The sequence below is a fragment of the Contarinia nasturtii genome, unplaced genomic scaffold, assembly GCF_009176525.2.
Source record: "Contarinia nasturtii isolate CC-2019 unplaced genomic scaffold, AAFC_CNas_1.1 Cnas_scaffold_285, whole genome shotgun sequence".
Lineage (NCBI taxonomy): Eukaryota > Metazoa > Arthropoda > Insecta > Diptera > Cecidomyiidae > Contarinia > Contarinia nasturtii.
Genome location: NW_022197640.1, coordinates 1,691,533 through 1,719,322, shown reverse-complemented (window position 1 = coordinate 1,719,322; position 27,790 = coordinate 1,691,533). Strand labels below are relative to the sequence as shown.

General features: G+C 33.1%; 7 protein-coding genes across 21 annotated transcripts in view; 3 read left to right on the top strand and 4 right to left on the bottom strand.

Annotated features, from left to right (window-relative positions):
* Window positions 1-292: 292 nt before the first annotated feature.
* LOC116337406 (uncharacterized protein DDB_G0286299) lies at window positions 293-5,454 on the top strand. Of its 5 annotated transcripts, XM_031761947.1 has the most exons (7): window positions 293-463; window positions 1,373-1,969; window positions 2,087-3,510; window positions 3,583-3,761; window positions 3,857-4,067; window positions 4,149-4,292; window positions 4,373-5,454. In XM_031761947.1, the coding sequence occupies exons 2-7, from the start codon at window positions 1,393-1,395 to the stop codon at window positions 4,508-4,510; spliced, it is 2,673 nt and encodes an 890-aa protein (XP_031617807.1). In that variant the 5' UTR covers window positions 293-463; window positions 1,373-1,392; the 3' UTR covers window positions 4,511-5,454. The 5 variants fall into 5 exon arrangements, with proteins under 5 accessions (XP_031617807.1, XP_031617802.1, XP_031617804.1 ...); XM_031761942.1 differs by having other exon boundaries at window positions 1,373-3,510; XM_031761944.1 differs by lacking the exon at window positions 293-463 and adding an exon at window positions 956-1,134 and having other exon boundaries at window positions 1,373-3,510.
* LOC116337405 (WASH complex subunit 5) lies at window positions 5,420-9,868 on the bottom strand. The gene is made up of 9 exons (XM_031761941.1): window positions 9,657-9,868; window positions 9,483-9,585; window positions 8,982-9,173; window positions 8,696-8,916; window positions 6,929-8,615; window positions 6,664-6,851; window positions 6,147-6,596; window positions 5,710-6,087; window positions 5,420-5,635 (listed from the first exon to the last, which is right to left on the bottom strand). Exons 1-9 carry the CDS (start codon window positions 9,776-9,778, stop codon window positions 5,485-5,487), a joined length of 3,492 nt encoding a protein of 1,163 aa, XP_031617801.1. The 5' UTR covers window positions 9,779-9,868; the 3' UTR covers window positions 5,420-5,484.
* A 105-nt stretch (window positions 9,869-9,973) lies between these two features.
* LOC116337768 (enoyl-CoA delta isomerase 2, mitochondrial) lies at window positions 9,974-11,149 on the top strand. The gene is made up of 4 exons (XM_031762629.1): window positions 9,974-10,123; window positions 10,252-10,452; window positions 10,550-10,620; window positions 10,694-11,149. Exons 1-4 carry the CDS (start codon window positions 10,006-10,008, stop codon window positions 11,081-11,083), a joined length of 780 nt encoding a protein of 259 aa, XP_031618489.1. The 5' UTR covers window positions 9,974-10,005; the 3' UTR covers window positions 11,084-11,149.
* Window positions 11,148-12,240, bottom strand: LOC116337769 (adult-specific rigid cuticular protein 15.7-like). The gene has a single exon (XM_031762631.1). It carries the CDS (start codon window positions 12,108-12,110, stop codon window positions 11,418-11,420), a length of 693 nt encoding a protein of 230 aa, XP_031618491.1. The 5' UTR covers window positions 12,111-12,240; the 3' UTR covers window positions 11,148-11,417.
* A 2,462-nt stretch (window positions 12,241-14,702) lies between these two features.
* Window positions 14,703-20,128, bottom strand: LOC116337349 (GATA zinc finger domain-containing protein 10). Of its 7 annotated transcripts, XR_004200804.1 has the most exons (7): window positions 19,986-20,128; window positions 19,382-19,500; window positions 18,989-19,250; window positions 18,886-18,922; window positions 18,668-18,816; window positions 16,347-17,864; window positions 16,092-16,206 (listed from the first exon to the last, which is right to left on the bottom strand). XR_004200804.1 is itself a non-coding variant. In XM_031761793.1 (6 exons), the coding sequence occupies exons 1-6, from the start codon at window positions 19,993-19,995 to the stop codon at window positions 14,898-14,900; spliced, it is 759 nt and encodes a 252-aa protein (XP_031617653.1). In that variant the 5' UTR covers window positions 19,996-20,126; the 3' UTR covers window positions 14,703-14,897. The 7 variants fall into 7 exon arrangements, 6 of the variants coding, with proteins under 6 accessions (XP_031617653.1, XP_031617652.1, XP_031617654.1 ...); XM_031761793.1 differs by lacking the exons at window positions 16,092-16,206; window positions 16,347-17,864 and adding an exon at window positions 14,703-15,079 and having other exon boundaries at window positions 19,986-20,126; XM_031761792.1 differs by lacking the exons at window positions 16,092-16,206; window positions 16,347-17,864 and adding an exon at window positions 15,124-15,792 and having other exon boundaries at window positions 19,986-20,126.
* LOC116337348 (endoplasmic reticulum metallopeptidase 1-like) lies at window positions 19,431-24,332 on the top strand. Its single transcript, XM_031761787.1, has 15 exons — window positions 19,431-19,522; window positions 20,497-20,807; window positions 20,883-21,156; window positions 21,231-21,347; window positions 21,418-21,482; window positions 21,539-21,621; window positions 21,681-21,801; window positions 21,880-22,034; window positions 22,115-22,667; window positions 22,740-22,924; window positions 22,994-23,146; window positions 23,231-23,439; window positions 23,509-23,621; window positions 23,689-23,861; window positions 23,929-24,332. The coding sequence occupies exons 2-15, from the start codon at window positions 20,570-20,572 to the stop codon at window positions 24,085-24,087; spliced, it is 2,598 nt and encodes an 865-aa protein (XP_031617647.1). The 5' UTR covers window positions 19,431-19,522; window positions 20,497-20,569; the 3' UTR covers window positions 24,088-24,332.
* Window positions 24,333-25,380: 1,048 nt separating this feature from the next.
* LOC116337399 (catenin alpha) overlaps window positions 25,381-27,790 on the bottom strand; it is a 15,515-nt gene continuing 13,105 nt past the window's right edge. For 4 of the 5 annotated variants that reach the window (XM_031761929.1, XM_031761928.1, XM_031761932.1 and 1 more), the window contains one exon: window positions 25,381-27,293. In XM_031761929.1, the coding sequence (XP_031617789.1) occupies window positions 27,129-27,293 (165 nt within the window). In that variant the 3' untranslated portion in view covers window positions 25,381-27,128. The remainder of the gene's footprint in view (window positions 27,294-27,790) is intronic. The other variant, XR_004200809.1, reaches the window with a different exon arrangement.

The window sequence follows — 27,790 nt, the reverse complement described above, 5'->3', positions numbered from 1 at the left end:
GAATGGTTTTGGGTCATAATGTAAATAAAAAAAAACATGTCAATTGCACTCCATTTAAAAAAATTGTGTAAAAATAAGCTTTAAAACCCATCAACTGCTAAACCATTCAAAGTGACCGAAAAAGTTTGTTAAATACACAAATCAGCTCGACATCTGATATTGACATATGATGTGATGAAAATAAACGCCAACTTCAAGTTACTCACATCGGTTGCGTATGAATGCGTTCTATTCCGTTTATTTGTGCATGTGTATGCACTAGAAAAAATACCGATAGTTGATTTAGTGAGTCTGAAGCCGTCGACATATCAATTTGTGTTCGGTTAATTTTCACATACATACATTCATTTCAATATATAAAATTTTTTTTTCCCTTTTTTGAGTACAAGTCAATTTCGAAGTGTCTAAATTAAATTATCAAGCTGAAAAAATACACATACACACATACGCACAACGTAATAAGGTAAATGACAATCAGCGATTGAAATTATTGAAGAATAAAAAAAATATTAATTTTTGAATGAATATGTGTTGCAATAGTTTGATGGTACCATTTTCATCAAGAATGGTTAATAATCAGTTTTGCTGGTTGGCTGCCGACATTCATGTGTCGTCGGTAAATGCACAAATGTATAAATTGGTCCCGTTATGATGTACGTATGGTTTTGGTGAAATGTACACAAACTCAGACTGACTACGAGGCTGTGAACAGCGATAAGAATGCGTCCGACCAAATCGAATGCAATGGTATATGTGTCTGAATGTGTGCGTAATCGCTGTATGTTTTTATCTGTCTCTGTATGTGTGTGTGTGTTTAATGGCTAGCCTATTTGGATTCGAGTTAGTGCGACTGCGTATGTTTCTTTAGTTATGATTAGCCATATAAATCGGTTGATTTTAATTCTCTGCCACACGAATTACAATTTTATTTATTATTTAGTTGGTTTTATTCTTTCTCTTTTTCAATCATCCAGTGTGTTCATCGTTTTTTTCTTCTTTCTTTATCGCTTTTGGTCTTTTGCGACACAAACGCACCATCACATTTATTTGTTGTGTTTTTTTTTCGGGTGCTGAATAGGCCGTCTCGTGCATCGATGAATTGTTGTTTTCATACGTGCTCCCTCCTCCATTGGTGTTAGTGTGTATGATTGTCATGTCGATGCAGTTTTAGATTAATTTATGTTTTGAAGAGTATACATTTTTTTAAAAATCAGCATAATTTTTTTGTGTATGACAGAAATTCAGACGATACTAATAACAAATAGTTAATTGATTTTTAATTGTAGTTTGCTGACATTTGCAAAAATGTCTTGTTTATTAATTTGATTTTCTTTTTTTTTTTTTTTGTTGTGTGCGTTTTTCGAATGTCTAGAATTGAATGCCATTACAGAAATGGCGACAACAGAAGTAGGAGAGACGGTCAAAACACCACAAGAAAGCGACGAAAATGGGACAAATGGTGACATTTCCAAATTGGAATACAGTGGTTTGAGCGAAACTGATTTGGGTATTACTGATAGAATTACGGATGAAATTTCACATGAATTAGACGAACACGGTGCACCGGCACCATCGGCTAAAGCTATCAAACGGGAAATAAACGAAAATCATTCATTTAACGATGACGATGCTCCGAAAGTGTTGACTACATTGGAAACTGTAAAAAAACCATTACAACCAAACGATTCGGAAGAAATTGAAATTTGCCCAATCGAAACGGAAGACGATGAATACGAAGAAGAACCGATCTTACTCGAAGTGGTTAACGAAGATGAAGAAAATAAAGAATGTGAAACGTCCGAAATAGCAACAAAAACCGTAACGTATCGCAAAATGGATATTGCAACATTGTCAAATGATGGTCGTTCAAAGAATCAACAAACACCAAAAACGAATAACAGTAAACCATTGTCAACAAATAACGATTCGATTGTTACGCCAAACAAACCGATTCCGACACCATCTACAGGTACCATTGAAATTCCAAGAGAATTAATTACATCTGATGTCAGCGTTATTTCTCCGGTTATTATAAATCATATAAAAAATCCATCAGCTAACAGCAATGATTTGATTGCTATTTTAGAGGGCGACGGTGATGAAAACGGTTCACTAAATACATCTGTCGAACATTACGAATTGTCATTAACAAGTGGAAATACAAACGGTGAACAAAAATTAGGATTAACAGCTGAAGAAGAACGTGAAATAGCAATGGAGCAAATTATGAGCTTGCCGAAAAAGAAAAAGGGACGACCGAAGCTAAGTCCAGCGGTGAAGGCGGCACGTGAAACGAAATCTGGTAAAAAAACAAAAAGTGCATTGATCAATTCATTGGTATCCGAATGGGATGAAAATGAAGCAAAACACGACGATTCCACCGAAACGGAAATCGTTGTTGAAATTCGACCACAAAAAAAACAGGCAATTGTTGAACCACTTCAACCGACATTCCGACGTTCACGTATCATAAAAAAGAAAATCATTTGGGATCCGGATGCGCCAGAAACGGCAATTAATTATGCAAGTTTGGCGCATACATCCGGTGCTGGTCCGGTGAAGAAACAACGAAAAAAGCGTGAAATCGATGATACCGAACCAGAACAATCTGAAACAATTGAAGATAGTTCAGTTGTGGCTGAAGTTACATTACCATTGGCACCGCCACCGAAAAAAAAGAAAACATCGGAAATTGATAAATTGCTGGGTGATGAAGGTGCAGCCAACATGCTGAATTCATTACATCAGGGAAATAACAATAACAATAAAATCGATGGCACAAGCCCAGGTAAAATTTCACGAGCTAAAGCAATCAAAGTTGAACCGTGCAATGTTCAAAATTCAACGCCGTTATCGGCGACTAAAGCAAAATCGACAAAATCAAAAGAGGTCAAAGAGCCAAGTCCACAAAAGCAATCGCCAAATCCAAACAAGAAGAATACAACACCGAAAAGTGTTGGTGCTGGCAAAAAACGTGGCCCAAAAACTTCTGAATCATGGGATTACATTTATAATACAAGACCCGATGATTGTATGATCATTCGACGACGTTCAAACAGTTCATATTCCAGTACAGCAAGCCTGAATCGTACAAGTATTGATTTGCCAAATGCACCGTTTGTTGGTGATTTTGATGGCGGTGACAATGAACACGAATTCGAAACACAAACTAGCAAACGTCAACGCACCAACAAAGACAAGAACTTTGAATTTGTAAAGCCAAGAGCTAAGAAAAATGGTAAGTCGGACAACGACACAAAATATCAAAGTAGCTTTGATGAAGCCAAAAATTCCGGTGTCGATGGTAATAGCATTTTTACCAACCATAAAACAATCAACAATCATACCAAATTGGATGAATTCGATATCAACGCATTGCCCATCAAGTTGGAAAATGGCAATGACAAAGACTCAACATTCACAGAAATTTCGGTGTGTCGTTTCGAACACTTTTCACAAATCACACTTCAGCCAGATGATACTGACTCAAAATCATTACTCACTGTGCCGGTTTGTAAAAATATATTAATTGTTGAATCAGATGAAAGAAAAAAATCACAATTTTTGTTTTGTTCATTTTAGATGTTGAAGGAAATCGAAACAGCCTTACATTCTCTGGAAAACGATAAAACGACAAAATTGGTTTTGTTAACATCGTCTGCTGAAAATTTCTGTGGCGGTGTTGATTATTCATCTTTAGTGCAATCAACAACGGGTGAAAAGCGACGCATTTCCGCACTTGAATTGACAAAGAAGTTGCAGTAAGATTTTTTTTCCGATTTCTTTTCTGCCACGATGGTATCAAAGGAATGATTAAAAATTAATTCAAATTATTTATTTATTTCAATTTGTGCAGCAATTTTGTTCAAGTATTGGCAGCATTCAAGAAACCATTGGTCGTTTATGTGAAAGGTTTAATAAGTGGTCTCGGCGTAAGAATGCTGCCGTTGTTCGATGTCGTTTGGGCTAAAAGTGGTGCTTCCTTTAGTGCAAACAGTCAAGACTACGGCGAGATAATCGAGGGAACCGCTTTGCTGTCCGCAACCGATAAAATTGACTATAATGCCGTTAGTAGACCATTCCTTACTATATTATATTTCAAAGATGATTAAGTCAAAATTAAATTTTCGCATTTTTTTTTCGGATAGAAAGCCAAGCTGTTATTTTTAAATGAGGTGATGGGCGTAGAAGAGGCCAAAGATTGCAATATGGTAACCCAGGTACTTAAAGAAGGAACAACTGACCAACGCATTTTAATTGAATGTAATAAATTGGCCACAAAATCGTCTTTGGTGAGTTTTACCATCAAGATTCAACAGATCTTTGAAAAAGAATAAAAAAACTCAATATTCAATCGTCCTATTTTGCATAGGTAATGGAAACCTTTAGACTGATCCAGCAACAAACTGTGCTTCCAAAGTTAAAAGATGCACTGAAAATCGAGCAAAAGCAATTGTTGCAACACTGGAGTAAATCGGATTTTGTGGATAAAATCAAATCACAACTATAATTTGGTAAAATGATATACGAAATTACACAGTCGCTATGTCATTACAAAATCACCGATATTTCATCATAAACACAATGCATTCTTAATTTAGAAAAATTTAATTTCCATCTTTTTGAACATGATTCTTTATCATTCATTTAAAATTGAGCTTATTGATTTCTTCTTTTTTTTTAATTAAGGAAAGAGTATCTATGAAGTAGATACAAAGTTTTTACATATATTTTTTTTTTTTTGAATACTACAGAGAGACACATTTATTTTAGTTGAAATATTACGAATATAGGTGAAGTGGCCTTAAGTTTATTTAGTTCTAAACGCGACCGAAAAATATCGAAACGAAGAAAATTCTCAACGGAAGAATAATTTTTTTTTGTATGACCTAATTGATTTATGTCACGTTTTAATTCGAAGCTCGAAATATTTGTTCAATGAAATGAACAATTCTTCCATAAATAAGTCCGTAAATTGTTAATTTACATTGCGTGCAACTAGCTAGATCGACTTTTTTGAATTTCATTTCGGTAATATTATGAACGCTTGAAATCAGGGATCACAAAAGTTTATCAAAACAAAATTAAAAACGATTAAAATTAAACATATTATAAAAATATTTCGAATAAATTCGGAAATGGGAAAGAATTAAGTTAAATCAAAAATAATTTTAAAAAATTGATTTCAAGTGCAAGATCAATGATTTTCAAAATCGTACAAATTTCTAATTTCCAAATTATCATTTTTTTCTTCTTTGAATTGAATAATATACGCATATAACATATAGATATTTTTCTCACATTTTTAGACAGTAAAATATACTATTTTTGTTATCAATAATGTTGATACATTCATCATCGGCTCCATTATTCGAGCCGACTAATTTTCAAAAGAAAAATAAAATCAGAGACAATTTACTTCAACAAATAAAAAAAATAAATGTTGCTTTATTATGTGTGTGTTTGTGTCTATTTTATATTGCATTATATTTTATTCGCTAGACTTTCCAATTCGTTAAGCAGCATTTCTGGGATATATTTTTCGAGTACTTCTCGGTTGATTTTGGCACATTCAATAAATTTAAATAGAAAATGTAGAGCAATGTAGGCTTCAGCTCCGATTTCTTTCTTCAGTCTGAAATGAAATAAAAAGCAAGAAATGAAAATAAATAAATCTAAAATGCTGCAATGACTGTTATCAAAACGTACGGAAAACTATAGTCAGCCATTGAAATAACATATTGAGCCATTTCATCAATGAAAATGTCCATAATTTCGATATGATATTGTTTCAACACCGTCATTACACCAACAACAAACGATATTCCGTCGATGTGTTCGGCCAATTTTTTTCCAATCAAAGTCGATAGATTTTTTGTGTACGTTAATTTTGGCACCTGTGATATGGTTAATAGCAGCATTGCAGTGGCCATATTTCGAAAGTGTTTTGTATCGATATACACCTTTTCATATGGATTATAAAGACCGGCCCACTCAAGATATTTATTAACTTTCCACAAAAGTTCAACACTTGGACACGGTTTTTCCGGATCCAATTCATGCGATCTTAATTCAAGCAATAGGGAGCTGTGAAGAATTGGATTGTTAGGACTCTGTTTACTCAAATGATAAAAATTTACACTCACTCGTTCATAGTTCGTAATGTGGATTCCAAATTTTTTGAATTGAATTTACAACTGGAGTTCAGTTCAAAAGCGATATACTTGCGTATGATTTGCTTTTGACCAATGGCCAAAACAAGATCGAGAATTTTCGGTGTCGCTTTTATAAACTTTGATATGTGATTATTGTAAAATTTCAATGGTTGCGACACAGTTGCGGTTGATGTCGATGCTTCATTATTTATTGAATTTACAATATCGGCCATTGTCTTGTCATTCAAAATACTGTGTTGCAATGAATTGACCAATGATTCCAGATCGGATTTTATCATGTGCGAATAGAGTTTATCTAAACCAACTAAGCCGGCCGGTTCGATGCTTTCGATTATTTTTGACATCACATTCATGTGCAAGAGTTTCTTGTGCGATTTAAAATCATACCACGATGACATACCATCGATATAAACGGCCGTTCTGTTTATAAAAGAAAAACTGTTTTGAAAAACAAAAATTGGATCCAAATGAAAAATGATTTTGTGACCTTGGGTCTGTGTGTCGTAAAATTTCAGTTGCCAATCGTCCGATAAAAGTAACGGAAACGGTGTCAGTTGGCGGAAATACTGGTATTGGAATGTTTGTGCTTTGATATTCCGATTGCCAATCTTGAACTTTCTTCCTCAAAAATGTGTTGCACTCTTTTTCCACATTGTAGTTTATAATGCGAAACATCTGAAAACGCAACAAAACAAAAGCAACTTTAATTTGGAGGCTTTTCTTTGTAAATGACAGCTTAAAATGAATCAAACCTCTTCTTGCCAAATTTTGAATCCATAAATGTTTAAATAATCTTGAACATATTCAAAAGATCGCTTGTATCCATCAATTATTTTCGATAAATTGGTCAGTTTATCAACTAAGTTTTCGGGTGTTTTTGATTTTGTGCTAAATGTTAATCCATTGTGAAGAGATTCAGCGAGATGTTTTACCAATTCTTTGCGTATGCCATCTTCCAGCAATTGTTTCGGATCCAATTCAATGACACCGACGAGTGTTTTTTTCATTTGTAAAATGCCTTCGGTGAAAACGGATATTTGATACGTATTTTTGGCAACCGCATATCGTTCATCCAATTGTGCATATTCGCGAACCTTATCCTTATCAAGACGGGTTGGCACCTCTTTCATTGTCTCCGTTTGTATTTTAATGATTCGCTCGAGTATTTCAAACATTGTTTTTGGAATGATTTGAATAACTTTGCGCACATAATTGACCAGTTCATTGCTGTAATACTGTGATACTGATTCCAAATCATCGCTATGCGCTTGATTAATGCGCAACAATGGGATTTCCAATGCACTCGCCAATTTCAAAAATGTTGCACGTAATTTGATCACCAGACTTGGTTGCTTTTTAACGCTCTCCTGCATGATGATGGTATAATTATCGATTGTGATCCATGCATAGCTTAAATCGCCGATAATTTGTAAATTGATCAAATTATCTTCTTTAATATTTATTGTTTGAATCATTTGATGTAAATATTGATCGGTTTCAATCAAATGCTGTTTCACTTGCATATTTGAATTGAGATTATGATATTCTTGAACACGTTCCAGTGCCTGAATCAATTGTATTATTTTTCGGCCCGATACATTTGCATGTTCATGCGATAATTCGTTCACATCTTTTGCAATATCGGCAAACCATTTTTTTAAATCGTCATTTTTCTTGATTTTCATCAGTGAATTTGATGCGGTAAACACTTGGCTTAATTCGGCCAAACGTTCGTGCGCCTCTTTTCGACATGCATCCCATTGTGATTCTTTTTCGACTAAGACTTCTTTGATTATTTCGCGTACCTTAAACTCCAATTGGCTTACATTCAACAGCAATTCGAACAATTCAACGGATTTATAAGCCGAATCGTTGATCACTTGATTTTCAAATTGTTTGCACTTCTTATTTTGGCTACAATCGTACGTTGATTTACTCGTATGCAACATCATCCATCTTAATGTTACATTACATTCCCGAATTAAATTCACAATTTTTATGATGTTTTTCACGAGCATTTGCTGTGTAACAATTCCGTCTTTGAGCAATGTTCGTGTTCTTTGAATTAATTTTTTCATCTGTGTTGAATGTTTGATGGCAATTTCTTTGATATTTCTTCCATCAATCACATTGGTCAACGCATTTTTGGCCGCCTTGTATGGTTCCCATGCATCAATCAAATTTACCGTCATGCCCATATAAATTGATACGATCCAATTGTCGGAGAAGAATTTGTCGACAATTTCACGCATTTGGGACTGTTGATGGTGAAGTGTGCGCGGCGAAAAATACAAACACACATACAGCATTGCCGCTTGATTAGCCAATGCGATTGAACGATGCTCTGGCAATGGATAAACTGAAATTTGATTGTAAATATCATCGGAACGAAGACGACCGATTATCATTTCAACAAATGTTTCATCCAAATCAACACGTCTACAAATGATTCGAAAAAAAAACAGATTCTTAATTTGTTAAAATTCATTGTTTTGTAGAATGGACATTCATTGTGTTACCTGAAATATTCTTCGGGATAGTTTGTTACCCGTTTTACATCCGATGCATTATTGAATCCAGTTGAACGTAACAACATACAAATATCCTCGATATTACTGTCACTGTTGATTTTGCCGGTGCCGTAACGGTGATAGGATACCAGAATTCGTTCACGTACGATGCCAGGAATATGCATGTCAAGAATCAACAACATGGCACCGTACAGATATAGAGATTCCGTCTGAAAATGAACACCTACCGATTATATGCTAACCTAAAATATAGGTAATTAATTGACAACTATACCAGCAATTGTTTTCCTTCGTCATCTTGCAGTATCGATTCCACAGTCTGTTGAATGTACATACCCTCATTGACTTCATGTAAAAAGAATTTCAAATCGCTAACATATTGATGAACACTTTCGAACGCTAAATAGCATCGGGTTAATATTTCCAAATAGTTTTCGCGAACTTCTTCATCAAGGTCTTGCAATTCCTACTCAATAAATGATTGTTAACGCAAATAAATCCCGTTAACATCCACATGTTTACAGTCGAAAATAACGCCGTCATTCGTCGACGTCACATTGGAAGTGGACAAAAGAAGAAAAGAAAAAAAGCTAACTATGAATAAAGATCAATACAGTCAAGAGAAAATTGTTAATTCAAATCGAGCCATATTCATATCGTCAAAAATGGATTTCATTCGTGTGCAATGCCGACTGAGATATCACCTGAATTTCATCCACTTTTGACGCGCAAAATCTCGTGAAAGTCAATATTTTCAATTGAAAATTAAACTCACCGAATTCTCTTCGATTTTCTTCTCCTGCGCTTCGGATATTTTGAAATAGCTAAAATCCAATATGATTTCCGCATATTTTACTTGATCTTGTTTCTTTTCGAGCCTGTTTACAATGACATCAAATTCGATAGAAATTAGTTTTCATCAACAAGTTTTAAAACGAGAAACACAAACCGATATAGCTCTGGAATGTAATCTTTGACCCGCAGAATCTCGGCAATGATTGCATTTCCGACCGCAACAATTTGTAATAAATTTTGTCCACAAACATTATCCTCAGCAAGAAATTCGGTCATTTTATTTAGAAAACAATAAAAATTTCAAATTTCAATACAAATTTCAATTTTATTCAGAAAAAAAGAAACTAGAAAAAATAACATTGACCAACAAATCTAATCAAAACAAAAGAAAAGTGAATGTTTTGACACTGCATCTGGGTTTGACGTTTCAGTTGTCAAAATCTAATGTTTTTTTATCTTAAGTGGCATCTTTGACATTTCTGGCTTGCTTACAACAAAGCACAATGTCTACGTCGTATAAATATTTAAAAATTGAAAATTTGGACAATTTTCGAAAAATAATCATCAGTAATCCAACGCAGAAAAATGCATTGAACGTGCAAGCCTATTCAGAATTAACAGGTAAACTGGGGAAAATTGTTTATTATTCACAGGCGGAAACAAAAGCAAACGGAAATGTTTGGAATGTAGAACAATAGCATTTTGTTTACATAAACAAATCAATCTTGCTATTTATTATTTTCATTTAGATGCCTTGAATTCGGCTGCAAAAGATGATTCGGTGACTTTAGTCGCATTAACAGGTGACGGGGATTACTACAGTTCTGGAAATGACATTAAAGCATTTCTCACAGTCAACGATCCACAAAAAGCTGTCGCTGATGCTGGTATTGTTTTGAAATCAATGATTCGGGCATTTTTTACCTTTCCCAAATTGTTAATTTGCGTTGGTACGTCTATAAATATGTATATTCTATTTCTCTATCTTTTTTTTCGCTCATTTTCTTTCGACAACTGAATTCATTTTGTTAATATCGTTACTGTTAGTGAATGGACCTTGTATTGGTATTTCCTGCACAACAGCCGTTTTATGTGATATTATCTATGCAGTTGATACGGTACTATTTCATCTAGAAAATAATGAAAATTTCAGTTTAACTTAAAGAAAACATGTTGTTTCGTCACTTTTAGGCATATTTTTACACTCCATTTTCATTATTGGGTCTCTGTGCGGAGGGTTGCGCCAGTTACACATTTCCTCGTATTCTTGGCAGAAGTAAAGCCAACGAAATGCTCCTGTTAAATTATAAATTGTCTGCGGCTGAAGCATACCAATTTCAATTGGTATCAAAAGTATACAAAAAATCCGAATTGAATACAATTTTATGGCCGACAATTCAAAAACAATCAAAGCTACCGAGAGATTCAATCTGTGTTACCAAACGATTGATCAACGAATTTAAGCTGAAAGACTTAGAAAATGTATGTGATCGAGAGCTAGAAGAGCTATATAAACGATTTGAATCGGATGATTTTATACAAGCCGTTTCAAATTTTTTCCAGCGAAAATCAAAACTCTAAACCATTCATTCAATTTGTCAATAGTATGTGATTGATGATATGTGAAATAAATCCATGTTAAACATATTTTTTTAATTTTTATTTAGTTTGCAGATTTCATTCAATTATTTATTTACGTTAAATTGGTAATAACACATGCTATTCACTCTGTTTTAAAATGAACCAATACAAAAAAAAATGTTATTTTCGTCTACTGAGGAAAGATAGATAGATTTTTTTTTTTAGATAGATCACAATCGATCAATGGGATGATGTAAAAATATTCTTCGCGTAGCTAATACTTTATGTTTTTTCCCCATTGTTTTCCAAAACCGCAATGAAATTTGAATGCATCCTATTGAGCTGCAGCGATGCGAGCCTTTTGTTCTTCGACTGCTTTGAGATGTTCAATTTTGGCCAAGGCGACTTCGGGTGTATCTTGTGGTCCATTGTTATTATCATTGTTGTTGTCATTTAAAATGGCTAATTGATTCAATGGCACTGTACGAGCGATCAATTGAGGTGGACCGAATGCTGGTGTATTGAATGAGTATGAGAATGAACCTGGTGCGGATGTACGTACGGCGAGAATTTGTGGTGGTTGAGCTGCGGCAATTTGTGTAATTTGTGGTGGATTTTCTGGTTCAGCGGCCGCACGTAGTGAAGCTTCATTAAAAGCACGGAAATGTTCAGCTTTGGCTTGGGCAACTTCTGGCGTATCACTTATGCCATTCAATGAGGCTTTTGGCAAATTTGTTGCGGCTGCTCGGAAACCGTTAACTGAATCGGCCGTGTATTCAACGGTTTGAAGGCGACCCTCAGCATCAACATATGAGTATGATCCACGTGTGATGCCGTCAATCGATTTTGATTCAACTTTAGCAGACGATCCACCATTGTATCCGTAACTGTACTGTCCAAGTGTGTCTTGTGAATGATATTGACTGATAACAGGCGATTGAGCTGTGATGATTGTTGGCGTTAGTAGAGTTTGTGGTGCTGCAAATACGGCCACAAATAAAGCAAATACAAAGATAAGCGTTTTCATTTTTGAATTTGATACGTTTACTTTTAAAATAATTGAAAATGAAACTTTTAATTTAAATGATTTTGAAACAAAGGCGCTGCTGGTTATTTAATTAATCCAGTACTCGCTCTATGGCTCTCTATCTGAAACGATTCTGATGATTCTTGCTCGTATGCATCAGCCTTTTATACCATTCTTTTGAATGCAAATCAATTTGATTTGGGCACACCAAACTGTCAACCATTGCCGTTGCATTGTAGCCGTCTGCCGTCTGCATTTCATTGCATGATGAAACATTGCATAGCTAAATAAAGGGGAACAAAACAAAAAACCGAATAAAAAAAACCAAAGCAAACAGAGTAGCATATGATACATTGGCGTGCAATGATTACTGGTTTTCAGTTTCGGAGATTCATCACATCATATGTAGCCTACATATAACATGTAATGGCAATGCATATTATTTGTGCATCAAATATAAACGACCTCGATCTTCTTGTTTCTGCTTCTTTACCTTACCACTTTATCACGTTACATTTTGTGTCGTACATTGCGTCGTTGCTGCTCATTGTATTTTTTTTATTCTTTACAAAGTTTCTTTCTTTCTTTTCGTGAAAAACGTGTGTGTGTCCATAAATTTTCCTGGTAATCAGCCCACGTTTCTCACTAGCAGCCATTTATCACAAAGGAATGGTGTTGAAATACATGCATCACTTTGCAGCACGGAAGAAGATCAGAATAGGATATATTGCAACAAATAATCGCATTTATACAATATATTTATATCTATTCGATTGTTCAATTTATTTTTGGCCTGTTCGGCAAGGTCACCAACGATAAGAGCATCGCTTATGCACTTCTGTGTGCAATTGAATAGCACGTGAATTCAATTAAGGAACATATGAATCGAATAAATCGAATTGTGTTTTAAATAAAAAGAAGATCTATCACATTCATGTACCAATAATGATACGCACGTACTCGATCATCGTACACAAAGGGATACGATGCATTTATAACAGTGCATTCATCGTCGATAAGGTCCGCATCGGACAACCAGTGATATGCTCTGATTTGTTAAATTGTAAATGAATTAATGGGCGACTTGTATATTTTGATGATTATAAATGAAGCGCAACCGAACACAGCAAACCAACACGGCTAATGAATTGACCTTCAATACTTTCGATACTTGCATGGCTTTAACTTTGATTTCAATTTTTATTCGTCTCTAAAAACCAGAATTACTTAAATCTAGCTACCTTTTTTGTTATGGTCGCTCTGCAACGATAACACTATGACAGAAAACGAAAAACGATCTGAAACGGGTCGCAAATTCGAGGATCAAATTCATTGAGATCATTATAATTGAGTGCATGCACGTTTTTGACGCTGTTCCGAGTTTTTAGATTATACTTGCATATTACAAATGCACTGTCTTCAAATTACAAAACGCTGAAACCATAGTAAAAATCACTTTCGCTTAAATCGGTATAAATTGGATGTCGTAGATTCAATTACAAATAAAAAATCGAGTCTTAGTTGCATGTCATATGAAATAGTTAATCAAAGAAGTGTAACAACGTTGATTGTTGTTGCCTTCGTTATATCTGCGGTTTATTCATCTCATTACAGCATGATCAATGATGCAGTAGCGTTAATTTGAATTGAACTATAATTTTCATGTTCTGCCATTAATTTTGAAAGCAACTACAGTGACAAGAAAATTAAGAAATTTTTGTCTGGTGCCATCGTGACAAGGATGTTTTGATCAACAGCTGCACCATTTCCAATCGATCAAAATGTATCCATTGCGCAGTGAACTGAATCCACTTACCGTTGTGAACATCATTTACTCGTGTAAATAATCATTTTGTAAATTGAGTAGTTTCCCAAAAAATGTCCATTGAAAAGTTAATTAAAGAATTTAAATGACAAAACCTGAGTGAAACCGGTCAAACCGTCATTGCTCATACAATCCAATGTAGAAGATTTAAAAAAAAAGAAAAGAAAGAAAAACAATCAATGAAATCGATTGCTTTCTAAACGCATTTTAATGTTGTATTTATGACCTCTCTGCACATAATTATAAGATCATGCGATTTTACTATGATCATTATACCTACCTTCCAACCATAAATGTCTATGGGCTGAAACTGTCTGAGTTCATATGCACCGGTTGCCAGTCGTTACGTTTATTGACGTCTGCAATTTTTTTTTATTTTGTTTCCCATTTCCTTAAAGGTCGTCCTCTTATTGAGGCGAAAATACACTGCACAGTCGATACTTATTGTTTGTACGTTACAATGAATATATATCAATTTTGAACCATAAACAAACCCATTGATTCATTAATTCAATAACCGGATGTAATTTCAATTGAAATCGAAAATTGAATTATTATGACTTTATAGCAATATCATTAATTAAAAAAAAAAAAAAAACGTTAAGAAATATGTCGCAGTGCATTATTCCTTCTATTAAAGTTTCAGTAAATTCGACAAGAAACCGTTTGTATGAAATTGGAAATTTCTACGTCAAATTCCATACCTTACCTTGTTGCATATGATTATCGTTCAAACGAAGCGTAATAAATACAACTGATTCTTTTTTTTAAAAAAAAGTAAAAATATTTTATTGGAATGGACCTGCTACATATTACAATGAATTTGAAATCTAAAGCTGTATCGGACAAGAAATGGTAACAAATCTCTTCTCTATTTTTCTAACCGGCGCATCGAACATATGGTCGAACGATGTCGTGTGCGCACATGAATTTATTTGCGTTAATGTTTATTTTGGCAATTATTATGGGGTTTCAGCTGCATTGGCCACTTTCATATCTTGCTGTGTTTTAACGAATTCCGGAAATGAGACGTAGCCATCGTTGTTGGTGTCCATAATTTTAAGTGATTGATCGATAATTTCGCTTAATTTTTCATCCGTATAGGTGCTTGAACCATCTTCAACACCCGGTGCATTGTCTTTTTCTGGAATGGGGCATGCACGCGAATTCATATGGTTTTTAGAATGATTTTGATTTTTTGCAATGTTAATTATTTTTGTTGTAATTTCTCTTTTATACATGAGGCTTAGTTAGTAATTGAAAAGAAAATTTAGATATAGAGATGTTGATTTCTGAACGAAACAAACGAACATGCGATTTTTTAATTTGAAATTTTGACCAAATGTTGTGTATTTACTGTCATTGACGATTATTAATTCAGATAATTATAAAAAAAAAAATGAAATTTACTATTTGATTAGTTTCAACCATCTCCTCAAAAAAAAATGTTTCATTTTTTTTTGCATTTCATGTTTAAACCAATCTAAAAGTAAGAAAATTGTATACCAAATTTGGAAAAAAGTTCCCCAATGTTTCATGCAATGTACCCCAATCATATTTTTCATGCAATTAATTTTGTTTTAAATGTTTAAATTTTCAAAATAAATAAATTTTTTATTTCAATCAAGAGTTAATGCGAAGAGGATCAGTGGTGATTATCATTAAGATGAACGTCTTCATGCGTTTCGTGCTCTTTAATATGATGTTCCACCTCCTTATCACCGAGTGAATAAACATATTCATCCCATGATATATATCCATCCCAATTGTAATCGGCCTTATTCAGCGCCTTATCGACCGACTCTTCCAACATTGCTTCAGTCAAATGCATTTCCTCAGCATGACTGTCATCACCTTCTACAAATTTTGAGATTTTATGTTAATTTCGCATGGTAGATTTCAATATTGACACATAACATTGATCCATTCATTTTGTTAGTGATAATTTCTCTTAAAACGAATTAATTTATGTACAATAGCAACATTTAATTTTTGTTACCAATTCGATTTATTCCTGAAAATTGTATATCTCAATGAAGCGAAGTTAAAAAATACAATATCAGTTAAATGTGAATAACATAAAGAAACATAATGAATAAAACATATAAGAATCGTAATTTTAAGTTTATAAATTATTTTTGTATTCGGTGTAATCGATAAAACCGTCTTTGTTAATGTCCATTGATTTTAATAGCTGATCGATTGTGTTGGCCAATTCATCATCTTTGTAAGTATTCGCTTGTGGTTGCGGAACTTCGTGTGTGCCTTCATCTACGTTTGCGTGTTCGGTTATATTGAAATATTTAAATATTTTGATGTGAAATCGAGTCATCATGTATTTAATGGAGTAAAAAAATTAAATTCGATTAGTCGCATCAACGTTATTTTGGTCTTATTTATGGTATACATACGACGCGCACAAATATAAATAGGGAAAATCTTCGTTCACAAAGAAAAATCGAAATACAATATAAGAATGTTGACATCACAAATCCATTAATTCCATTCGACTAACTAAGCTTAAAAATGTTCACACCATATGTATATGTGTTTAAAAGGATGCATTTTTATTCGTTATTTTTTGTTGTTGTATATTTTTTTTCCTTCTATTTACTACGTCGTTTGATACTGATCCAGAATGCTTGTACGGTCACGTTTGAACTCATTATACCAATCGTATACGGTTGTTTTCGATGGAGCAGATTTCCCTAAAGTTTTCTCGAAGTCATCTAGGATTTCTTGCGGCTTTAACCCTTTCAAAAATTGATACTTGATCACTGCACAAATTTCTGTTTTTTCCATGTTTTTTAAAAAATTAGAGGTTGCACAGTTCAAATGACTTTATCTCATAAACTATTCGATGGAATGTCATGAAATGTTTATAGCAGAGGTTTGAAGGGTGGTACTTGACAGCTATGCATTGGTTTTTTACATATGATGCCATCTGGTGGCCGGCTACGGATCATTATCAAACCACGTAGTAAACCAAAATAAATTACAAGTATTAAACATAAATTTTATCAAGATAAAATTTGATCGCGATTGCAACTTATCATTCATTTGTTTATTGTTTTCATTCGTTTTTATTACTGAAAATACGAATTTGTTCGTTTTTAACTGTAAACGCTAACCGTTAGCTTTCTATTATAGATTTTTTTCTTTCTCATTATTACACTTATGTGAAATTGTAATTCGTTTTTTTTTCTCATTTAATTTAAGTATGGAATTTTAAATGCCATTTCAATATCTTTTTTTCTCTCACTATTTTGTTTTAGAAACCAATGGTTTTGTTTCACCAATATGTTTGATGTATATGTAGAAATGCATTACCACACAAGTGAGATGAAAGATAAGAACATAAATCACAGCTTTAAAATTAAGATTACACAAAAGATGTCAATAAATGTTTTTTCTCTTTACAAGAGTTCAATATCAATTGTAACGATATCGTGTACGTTCAGTTTATAATATTTAAAGATTGTTCGTTTCAATAATTAATTCACTTCCCCCAAAAAAGGGGACGCTTCACACATAGATGTGCAAGCAAAAAGTGAATTGGTAAATGCGACCCATTAACAAAATGTTTAAACTGAATAAAATCGTAAAGAGAATCTTGTGACTGCTTATTTTGTGGATGTTTGCGTGTGTGTGACCATTGTTGTTTTTCTCTTAAAAAAATGTTGATATTATTTATCTATGTTGTGGTGGTTGTTGTTGGTGCTGTTGCTGTTGCTGTTGTTGTTGTTGCTGCTGCTGATTAGCTGCTGCTTTTTGTTGTGCCCGTATAAATTCCGGATAATCAATGAATCCATCGTTACTTGTGTCGTCCATTTTTAAAATTGGATCAATCAATTGAACGAGCTCTTCATCGGTGAAGATTTTTTCTTCGATTTGAGGCATTTGTTGGGAATTGTCCTTGCTTCCTTGCTCTGATGGTGGGCATTTGGACATTAAATGGATATGCAGACGCACAGTATCACAGATGGGATTTTTTTTTTTGGTGAGCATTTTTCGTTCAAGATTTAAATGAAGCAGAAAATTTGTGTGCAATAATATCAAATGAGTTCGATGGCCCACATTACCGGCAAAATGGGAAAACATTATTTGACACATTTATTTATTTGGTTAACATATTTGTTTGTTTTTGTCAAAATTTGTTTTTTTTTGATACGGTTTTTGTTTTATATTATGCATGGTGGTGAAAATTGATGACGATGTTTTCGAACATGAAATAGAAAACAAACAAAGAGAGAGAGAGAGAGAAAAGAAAACATTACGTTATGGTAATAACCAAACCACTGCCAACTGTTTAAATATGCTAGAATATTCAAATCAGCGAACAGTACACTCAATTTCTACACTTTCTCTCGTTTTGAATCATTAAATAGTATCGAAATTGACGCATACTTTTCACATTTGTGCACAACATTTTTCTAACTACAAACTTAACATCCGAAAAATATATACATAATCAATCCAATAATTAAATTAGAACCCACACCAATATAAATCATTTTTTTACAAAGCAAACAAACATATTCAAATTCCAAACAATTTGTTCCATTGCTCATTAAAGTGATTTGTTTTTGGTCGATATATCAATATTGAATACGATATGAAATAGGGATTATGTACACATATTGAAATTGTTTGCAATTCAAAGACAAAGCAGAAAACAAAGCAAAATTGACAACAAAAAGTAAACACAACGTGAAATTGATGAAACACTTACCGTGCCAATGAATGAGTGACTTGATCAATTCGCTGCCATCTAATTTATTATTCTTATCGGAGTCATGCATTGTAAAGTAATGGAATTGCAATTCTTGTTCAGTCATTTTACTTGTATCAATCGGTACTTCCATGTGTTCTTGGATGTGCCTGATGAACGGAAGGGAAAAACAATCAAATAAGTTTTGTAAACTTTAAAGAGATTTAATAAACTCTTACTCTTTTTCTTCGTTGACATTGCCGCCCAAAACATTTCCTATAAATACACAAATCGGTTATGCAAATGATAAATTTCGTTCTACTTTAGTCTAACGGTAATTACCATTGTGAGAACCGTGAGCATGACCATGGCCATGGCCAGTTTCATGCTGTGGTTGTTGGAATTGTTGCTGTTGTTGTTGTGGTGGTTGCTGCTGCTGTTGTTGGTATTGTGGTTGCTGGAACTGTTGCTGTTGTTGTTGTTGCTGATGTTGTGGTGGTTGTTGGTATTGTTGTTGGGGTGCAGCCTGTTGATATTGTTGATATTGAACATTTTGTTGTTGTTGATATTGAGGTGAACCTTGTTGATATTGGGTATTATGATGCTACAAATTAAACCAAATAAAAAAAAGAATAAATTTTACAATTGAAACATTTATTGTAATGATATCAAATTGAAAAGAATATGTTCAATCATTTTATTTTGGGAAAAAAGCATGAAATTTATTTTACTAACATATTGTTGAGGTGGAACGCCGGGTGCAACACGTTGTGCTAATGATACAGCTATCACTTCAAAAAGAGCGATGCTAATGAGTAGTAATCTTGTGTGGTGTCTCATTGCGGACAACATTTCTGAAACGATAAATGCATGCTGGTGAGTTGTTGTTTTTTTTCAAACTTGTTTTTTTCATGCGTTAAATTCAAGGACGGTATTCTTTTTTAGTCAGACTTTCTCTTTAACTCAAAACTCTATTCAACATTGGCTAATTTTTTTTCGGTACCACACCATGAACATATGATTTGATTTGTTTTTTTTTTTCTAAAAAAATGACTTTTTGTTTTCAATTTATCCGCTTCGTCAGCGAGAAACAATTGGTGGTATAATAATTTTTTAAAATTGTTTCATGTATTTTACCTTTAAATTTACGTTATGAACTAAAATAAAATAAAATCTCTTCCGTGACAATATTTGTCGTGACGTTACACACATTAACTAATGATTGAAAAACTACTGAAAATTGTTGTTTTTCGTTTAAAACATTTAAGTTATTCGAAATTCCAACACACGATATTATCACATTAGACACATACTCGAAACAGCTTTTTAATTCACCTACTTTGAATCATCCACGTCAGGTATTCGCTGTTGTACTCAATATACCAGATAGTGGCAATTGTTGACGTTTACGCAATTCTTGTACATACGGACTTTCTCCGTAAATACATAACAACATGAAGTTGACTCCAACTGATTTCGATTGCGAATTGAAATGAACACTTGTTTTTGGCATACGCATTAATAATATCGGTGACGTTTTTAAAAATTGCAGTTGTATATGTGATCAATTAAATTTTGTGCAATATGGCAATTGTATTTAATATTGCAAAATATTTTTCTTTTGTATTTGCATCGGTTAACACTAATTGATTGCCTTATCTGTATTGTTTGTTTTTGGTTTTTCAAATGTCAGAAAAGATTTCTGTCTTTTTAACCGGCAACAAATAAATTCATACACAGATACAAAATTCAAATAAAAAAAAGAAACTTGTTTTTTATCAATTGATCACATGAACGGTGAAGCGATAGCAATGTAATGGTCATTTATTAAAATCTTTAATTTGATAAAGACTATTTTCAGAGTGAAACTGAAGTCATAAAGAATCACGAATCGAACGTGCGACCAACAATAAGAAAGAAAATATGTATACAATTTACGATACGGGCAATCGTAAAACGAATGTCCATCATTTATCGCATTGGTGGGCAATTTCGTTGACTGCAATGGTGTTTGTGTTGAGCTGGTTTTCTCATCATCGACTTCTTACACTACCACCCAGCCTAACCGTAAACGATTTGCCTACACACAATCAATCGTTCATTGCTGAACGAGCCTGGCATGATTTGAATATTCTTACAAGCTTTGGACCACGACCAACTGGTAAATGATACGAATTCATTATTTGTTTACCGTCAAATAAAGAGTAATTATATTTGTAATTTATTCTATTGACAGGAAGTCATGCAAACGAAGTACTTGCCATAGATTTTTTCAAACGTGAACTATCGTACATTGAGCGAAATGCAAATCCAAATCAGAAAATCATCTCAGACCTACAAATTGTGTCGGGCAGTTATTTTATCAATTTTAAACCACATCCGATGACAAATATCTATCGTAATGTGCAAAATTTCATCGTTCGATTGGCTGGAAGTGAGGAAGAGGAAAATTCACTGCGCAAAAGTCACGCACTGATGTTGAATTGTCATTTTGATTCGGTGGCCGGAAGGTGAATTGAATTGATTAAAAAAGACATTTTTTAATTTTTTTTTTAAATTTAAATCGAAAACTTCATCTTCGTAGCCCTGGTGCCAGTGACGATGCGGCCAGTTGTTGTGTTATGCTGGAAGTTTTACGAGTGCTATCGCAACAAGAAAAACGTTTGAGACACCCAGTAATTTTTCTATTCAATGGTGCTGAGTATGTTCATTTTTTTCTTGTCAAATGAAGAAAAATATTTTAATTTCATGTAAAATGTTGTCTTTTTCAGGGAAACACCTTTGCAGGCAGCTCATGGTTTCATCACTCAACATCGATGGGCTAAGGATATAAGAGGTATTGAAATACAACACACTTTTATATTTCAAAGCGTTAATCTTTTGAACTCTTAGCTTTCCTCAATTTGGAATCGGTGGGATCATCGGGTAAAGAAATTCTTTTTCAGTCTGGACCCAATCACGGCTGGCTCATTGAGGTGAATTTGGATGTCATTCAATTAAAAAGAGGAAATATAAATGATCGTTCTTATTTTAGATGTACAAAAATGCTGTTCCTTATCCAAACGGTCAGGTGGCTGCTGAGGAAATGTTCCACTTGGGCATTATACCGTCTGATACCGATTTTCGCATTTTCAGAGACTATGGCCACATACCCGGTAATAAATTTGTGTTTGTTTATTTTCGATATGTATAATGAGAATGAGATAAATGTAACAGTGCATTTCGTTGAACAGGAATGGATTTTGCTCATGTTTTCAATGGATATCGGTATCATACCAAATACGATGCAATCGATTATTTGCCAGCAAACGTACTGCAACGAACCGGAGACAACGTTCTTGCTCTTGTCAAACGGATGGCAAATTCTGATGAACTTACAAACACTGCCGTATGTATATGTCGCATAAGACATACTTTTTATTCTCACAGTATAGCTAGAATAAAAATTAATTTGTTTTTTTTTTTTAGGCGTATGTAAATGGTCGAATGGTGTACTTTGATTTTCTAGGCTACACATTCATTGCATACACTGAATCAATGGGCCAAATTATGCATATCCTCGTTCCAATAGTTTCGGTGATACTGTCTTATTACTTTGTACAAAAAACCAAAGGCATATCCCGTCGTAATGTTCGCAAAGAAATCCTGTACGGTTTCTGTGTTACAATATTCTCGCTCTTTGCGGGTATTTTAGTGTGCTATTTAATTGCAACGGAATTAGACTTTAATGGAAAATCGATGTCATGGTATAATCGAACATACTTTTCGGTTGCATTATATTGCTTTCCAACACTGGTGGTCGCATCATTTTTCTATGCACAATTGGTTCGAACGCGCGATTCTCCATTGAGTTTGGCACTCCAGACACAGGCACGATTGAACGGCGTCAACATAGTTTGGTCAGTGGGATGTGTTGTTTTAACCATTTTTGGTTTTCGATCAGCGTACGTGTTGATGTTCCCAGCTTTTGTAACACTCATTGTAAACACAATCATCGGCCTAACAAAGTCTCAAAATACAAGTAAGTGTTTTTTTTTAATTCAAAAAGAAAACCTATTCATCGATGGATTATAAATGAAATCGTAAATTTTAGTTAGAAAATGGCTGTATATCCATTTGTGTGGACAAATATTCATTGTACTATGGGCAACACATTTTTATCATACAATTACTGCGGTTTTTATTCCAATTTCTGGGCGTGCAAGTGGCAATAAGAATCCAGACATCACTATTGGCATCATTTCATGTTTCTTTACGATATTCATCGGAAGCTACTTGGTAATTATTATTTGTATACATTTTTTTAAGTGTTGACATTTTTTATCTAATGAAGATACATTTCAACAGATTCCATTGGTTGGACTTCTTCGAAATCCGAAATCGTTTATGTTCACAGTAGCTGCATTGTTTCTGATAACGCGAATTAGTTTCATGACTCACATTGATTTTCCATATAGCGACGATGAGCAAAATCCAACGCCACAACGACACTTCATAACGGTATGATTTTTTTAAAATAAGTGTCAAAAGAGAGAGAGTGAGAGAAATTCAAATGGTCAACAATCTCTTTATTTTGATTTGCAGCATACCGTACGAAAGGTGTATGACTTGAATGGCCGTGTTCAATATACGGATTCTGGATACTGGTTCCGTGAGCTTGATCGAAATGCCGAAAAGACTATCGACAGTCTTGTTGCACCGGAAACACCTGTACGTCAAGATTTGATACCACTATGCAACGAATTGCCATTCTGTGGATTACCATCATACTCATGTCGACAATTGCATACTGGGTAATTTTTTTTTGGATTTTATTCGTTTCAAGTAATTTTATATGCTCATTTAAATGAAAATATTTCTAGTGGATTTTGGTTGCCGGGACCGGCTCCAATCGTTGAGAATGAAGTTCAAGTGAATGCTACTAAACCACTGAAAATATCCGATAATAAATGGCAACTGAGACTGACGATGAATGGTAAATGAAGATGGTCATTTGCCTCTAAAACACATGACTAATCTAACGTTGCCGTTTATACTTTTAGGAAGCTATTTATATTCATTACAAATCCGCCCCAAGTTGGGTGTAAAATTATTGAAATGGAACTTATTTGACTTCATACCAGAAGAGAATGAATTCAACGGTGATCGTGGATACTTTGCAATGGTTACTCATGGATTAGAAGCACCTCCATTGGAACTACATATGGAGTTTGATGTAATTTTTGTTTTGTTCTATTTCTTTGTTCTTAAGCAAATGCAAAATTGTTTTCATTTACTTACAGACTAAAACGGGACACATCGGTCCATTGGTTGATGTTACAATTGTAACTTTCCATTGGGAGTTTAAGCCGACACCTGCTTTTGCTAATTTGCTCGCACGTGTCCCGAAGTGGGCGTTCCCAGTCCCATCAATTGCATCATTACAAGCACACGTCTTTTAAAACAAGCAATATTCAATTAAAAAATAAAATAAAAAAATATTCGTTGGCTGGAGCTTAAATAAATAGAACAAAAACCGATCAAATATTAGAATCATAAATAATTTTGGTGATTTGTTTGCAATTACTCAAATAAAAATAATTTTTTTTAGATTTAATGCTAATCCAGGGGTCAATCTCAGTTTTAATCCAATTTTGTTGACATGTTTCTTTTTATGAATAAAAAAAAAATCTTCATGGAAATCTAAGATTCTTTTGTGTTTTTTATGCGCGTTATAAACAACAGTTTAGAGAACAATCTGGAGAACTATAAAATTGTGGGAAAAAATTAAACGAAATCGACGTTTTCAGGGCCAAAATATTTGAATGGACTCAGAAAATTATTAGCTAATAAATTTTTCTTTTTACTAACTATTCTATAAATATAAAAGCGAAAGTATATGTGTGTGTTGGTTCCAGGTTGGCGCCCAAACGCCTCAACCGATCCGAATAAAAATTGTACCGTTGAAAAGGTCTCGGCTCAGCGGTGAACATAGGCATCATCATGGTCGGCCATGATATTTCTCAGAGCCTCAGCATAATTTGAGTTTTTATAGTGGAAATCAACAATATTTTCAAATTATATGTAGTATTTGTAAAAAAAAAAACTAATGTAAAATACAAACAAAATCATTGTTCAGTTCATCAATGTTTATTTCGATTTTTTGTTCACAATTATTACAGATTTATATTCAAATAAACATAAAAATGATAAAAAATAAAATACAAGTTAAAAAAGAAGAAAATTCAAACGCAATATTTGTGCATTTACCTTCTGTATGCACATTTATAAAATACAAATCTGATAATAATATAATGAATTGAATTATTTGCAAATATGAATAAAAAATATTGGTGCAAATATGTGTTTTCAAGTAATATAAAAATGTGTCATTTAATTTCGTTCAAAATCTGAATTGAAGTAAATAAACAAAAAAAAAACAGAATAAAATGCTAATTACAAATGTGAGTAATATTGATTGCTCAGTGTCAATTGAAACATAGGCTTTGTGTGTTCATAATAAATTTTCCACAAAAATGTCACGATAAATATATTAGGCGCAGAAATTCATGTGTTTTTTTAATAAAAAATTCATAAATCTCATGTTCAACGAACGTATACACACCATTGGTGATGGATACATTTGAAACTAAAAAAAAACTTGGTTAAAATGTCGCTATAATTTCCGACAAATGTGTGAAAACAATGTGAATGCAGTAGTACGAAACAATCGCATCACTTGTTTACACGATGTAAAGTTATTTTTTTTTTACCATATCATTTTACCTCTCTAACAACTAATAATATTTAATTATTTTTCTTCAATTAAATATAATTCTTTCATTGTCAATAGATTTGCATTCCAAATATTTAATTCATTCGACACATTTTTTTTCTCTATAAATATTATTAACGGTAGTGCAAACATAATTTGCATTCTGTCATGCAAACTATCATAAGACCAACCATCTTCATTGTCTTTGTGATTTGAAACAAACAAAATATAATATACATGTATACGAATTTTTTTTTTATTATTTTCAAATCGTTGAATATCTTTTTGAATTTTTTTTCTAGTTTGTTTCATGTGAATGATCTTCTAGAGAGACACGTGTCTTATTAAGTCCGACGATTTGGCAAAAATGGCTATTAATATGTATTTACTATTTTTTTTTATTAGTTTCAATTCATGGTTTGTGGAGTTTGTAATAATTAGTTCGGGGAATTTAATGGGATGTACTTTGTGCGAAGATAAAATACCAAAAGACATCGACTAAATAAGAACGGTGCCTCTCTGAATTTCCTAATTTCATGTCATTACCCTTTTAAATATATATTTGGCAATATTTATATTATTTTTATAATATCAATTCAATATTTATTACGAAATGAGCTGACAAAGAGCTCAATAGCTGCTGCAAATTTTCTGGCTGTATGGACGTTCAATACGCATCGAATTATTACTTGTGTGCCGCATTAAATTCCTTAAAAATTTCCTCTCTCGCTCCTTCGTCTATTATAATTCTTTCGTTCATTATTTTTTTTTCGTTTTGTTCTTCGTTAATACGTGAATTTGTATTAAATGCTGAATTGAGGGAATGCATGTTCATTGTTTATCGCTAATATTTTTGTCTTTTTGTTGTTGTTAAAACATTGAAAAAAGTTCGATATAAAAATTAATCGATTATCATCGTATTCGTTGCAATACTGTTCATTTACTATGTTTGTCTTGTAAAATAAAGCAAATAAATAAATTTGTTGGGACTCTTCACACAGTGTTTTTTTTTGTCATTTTCGTTTTCATTTCAATCGAATCGGTGTAAAATCCAATATCCTATCCTAATTTAACTGTATAATAGTATGTAAAAAAAGAAGAGGAAAAAATACTCAGAATTTCTTGTTTATGTTTACGCTACTTTTTCTTTCTGTCACAATACTAAAAAAAATCATTAATTCGCAAATGGATGAAATAAAGAATTTAATTAACTCCTCTTATGGTGTTAAATGTTTCAGACAATCTACTCTATGTTAAGCAAAAAAATGAATTTGCTTTTTGAATATGCTTTAATTTCACCATCTTGTGAATATACTCTTACGCCAAAATCTAATAATACCAGTTCGGACAAAAAAAAAGGTAATGTGATCAACTTCTGTTTCATGATTGTATTCGTTTCATTGAAATGAGCAAAATTGCTAGAAGAGATTTCCTTCTGTCTACTCTTAATCGATTGCATTTCTATTAAATATTTGATAAATTATTTCAGTGTATGAACAAAAATTGTTCAATTGAAAAAAAAAAATGATAAATTTTGGCAATGCTTACAGATTCATTCTTAACATAAGATTTATTTCACATCATTTATCGATTATGAATTATGAACGGAATATATCCTTTGCGTGAAGAGGGAAAATTAAATGTCTTTTTTTCTTGGTAAAAAAAGAGGTAAAATAGAAAACGGATTGGAGGTTGAGGAAGAAAACGCTCATGTTAAAATGTAACAGCTTAAACTGCATCGTTTGGACTCTGGAATTCGGAGAGGGCATGGATTGGATTTTGCACTTTTTTCTGAGATCCTTTCCTTACTTTGGCTCGAACCTCTTCCGGTTTTTCTGGGCGTACAAGTGGCTTCTTTTCGGGCGCTTTCATTTTCCATACAACGATCGGCGACTAAATGGTGAATGGGAAAAAAGAAGAATTTTATCAGGTGACATTTTAGTTTAAAAAAAAAAATAACACTCAAAATTGAAAAGAAAAAGAAAACTTTTTCAATCATTTTGTATATTAATAATGTTGTGTCATATGTATTCGTGACATATGAAGATACAATGAAGTTATGTTAGTCAAATGTTTATAGAAAGGATGAGAGAAACGAAATCGAAACAAAACTATAAGCAGAAATGTTTGATTGATTGATTGATTGATTTTTTTTGCATGAAATCCACAAGAGATGAGATAAATCATGATTTGTGCAAGAGAAAAAAATGCAACATGAATGTGAGGCTATGAATTGAATGATGATTGGCCAATCGGAGATCTGCTTAAATGTTCAATCAGTTCCATTTAAATCACGGTATTTATGCTTTTTGATGTGATTTGTTTTATGTGTCCAAAGTAAAATGACGGCCTAAGAAGAAAACAATAACATACAGAATATTCTGCAAAAA

Bases quoted from the DNA above. Each gene is read 5' to 3' on its own strand.
- LOC116337769 (XM_031762631.1), bottom strand. From the start codon at position 12,110: ATGAAAACGCTTATCTTTGTATTTGCTTTATTTGTGGCCGTATTTGCA.
- LOC116337349 (XM_031761789.1), bottom strand. The intron at 19,251-19,381 runs GTTAGTAAAATA...TTTAATTTGTAG, and splicing joins GCGTTCCACCTCAACAATAT to CATCATAATACCCAATATCA. The intron at 17,865-18,667 runs GTAAGTGTTTCA...GCCCACCATCAG, and splicing joins GTCACTCATTCATTGGCACG to AGCAAGGAAGCAAGGACAAT.
- LOC116337768 (XM_031762629.1), top strand. From the start codon at position 10,006: ATGTCTACGTCGTATAAATATTTAAAAATTGAAAATTTGGACAATTTT. The intron at 10,124-10,251 runs GTAAACTGGGGA...ATTTTCATTTAG, and splicing joins AGCCTATTCAGAATTAACAG to ATGCCTTGAATTCGGCTGCA. The intron at 10,453-10,549 runs GTACGTCTATAA...CGTTACTGTTAG, and splicing joins CAAATTGTTAATTTGCGTTG to TGAATGGACCTTGTATTGGT.
- LOC116337348 (XM_031761787.1), top strand. From the start codon at position 20,570: ATGTATACAATTTACGATACGGGCAATCGTAAAACGAATGTCCATCAT. The intron at 21,622-21,680 runs GTGAATTTGGAT...TTCTTATTTTAG, and splicing joins ATCACGGCTGGCTCATTGAG to ATGTACAAAAATGCTGTTCC. The intron at 22,925-22,993 runs GTAATTATTATT...ACATTTCAACAG, and splicing joins TATTCATCGGAAGCTACTTG to ATTCCATTGGTTGGACTTCT.
- LOC116337405 (XM_031761941.1), bottom strand. From the start codon at position 9,778: ATGACCGAATTTCTTGCTGAGGATAATGTTTGTGGACAAAATTTATTA. The intron at 9,174-9,482 runs GTGAGTTTAATT...TTTATTGAGTAG, and splicing joins AGAAAATCGAAGAGAATTCG to GAATTGCAAGACCTTGATGA. The intron at 6,852-6,928 runs GTTTGATTCATT...TTGCGTTTTCAG, and splicing joins TCAAAATTTGGCAAGAAGAG to ATGTTTCGCATTATAAACTA.
- LOC116337406 (XM_031761942.1), top strand. From the start codon at position 1,393: ATGGCGACAACAGAAGTAGGAGAGACGGTCAAAACACCACAAGAAAGC. The intron at 3,511-3,582 runs GTTTGTAAAAAT...TGTTCATTTTAG, and splicing joins AATCATTACTCACTGTGCCG to ATGTTGAAGGAAATCGAAAC. The intron at 4,293-4,372 runs GTGAGTTTTACC...TATTTTGCATAG, and splicing joins TGGCCACAAAATCGTCTTTG to GTAATGGAAACCTTTAGACT.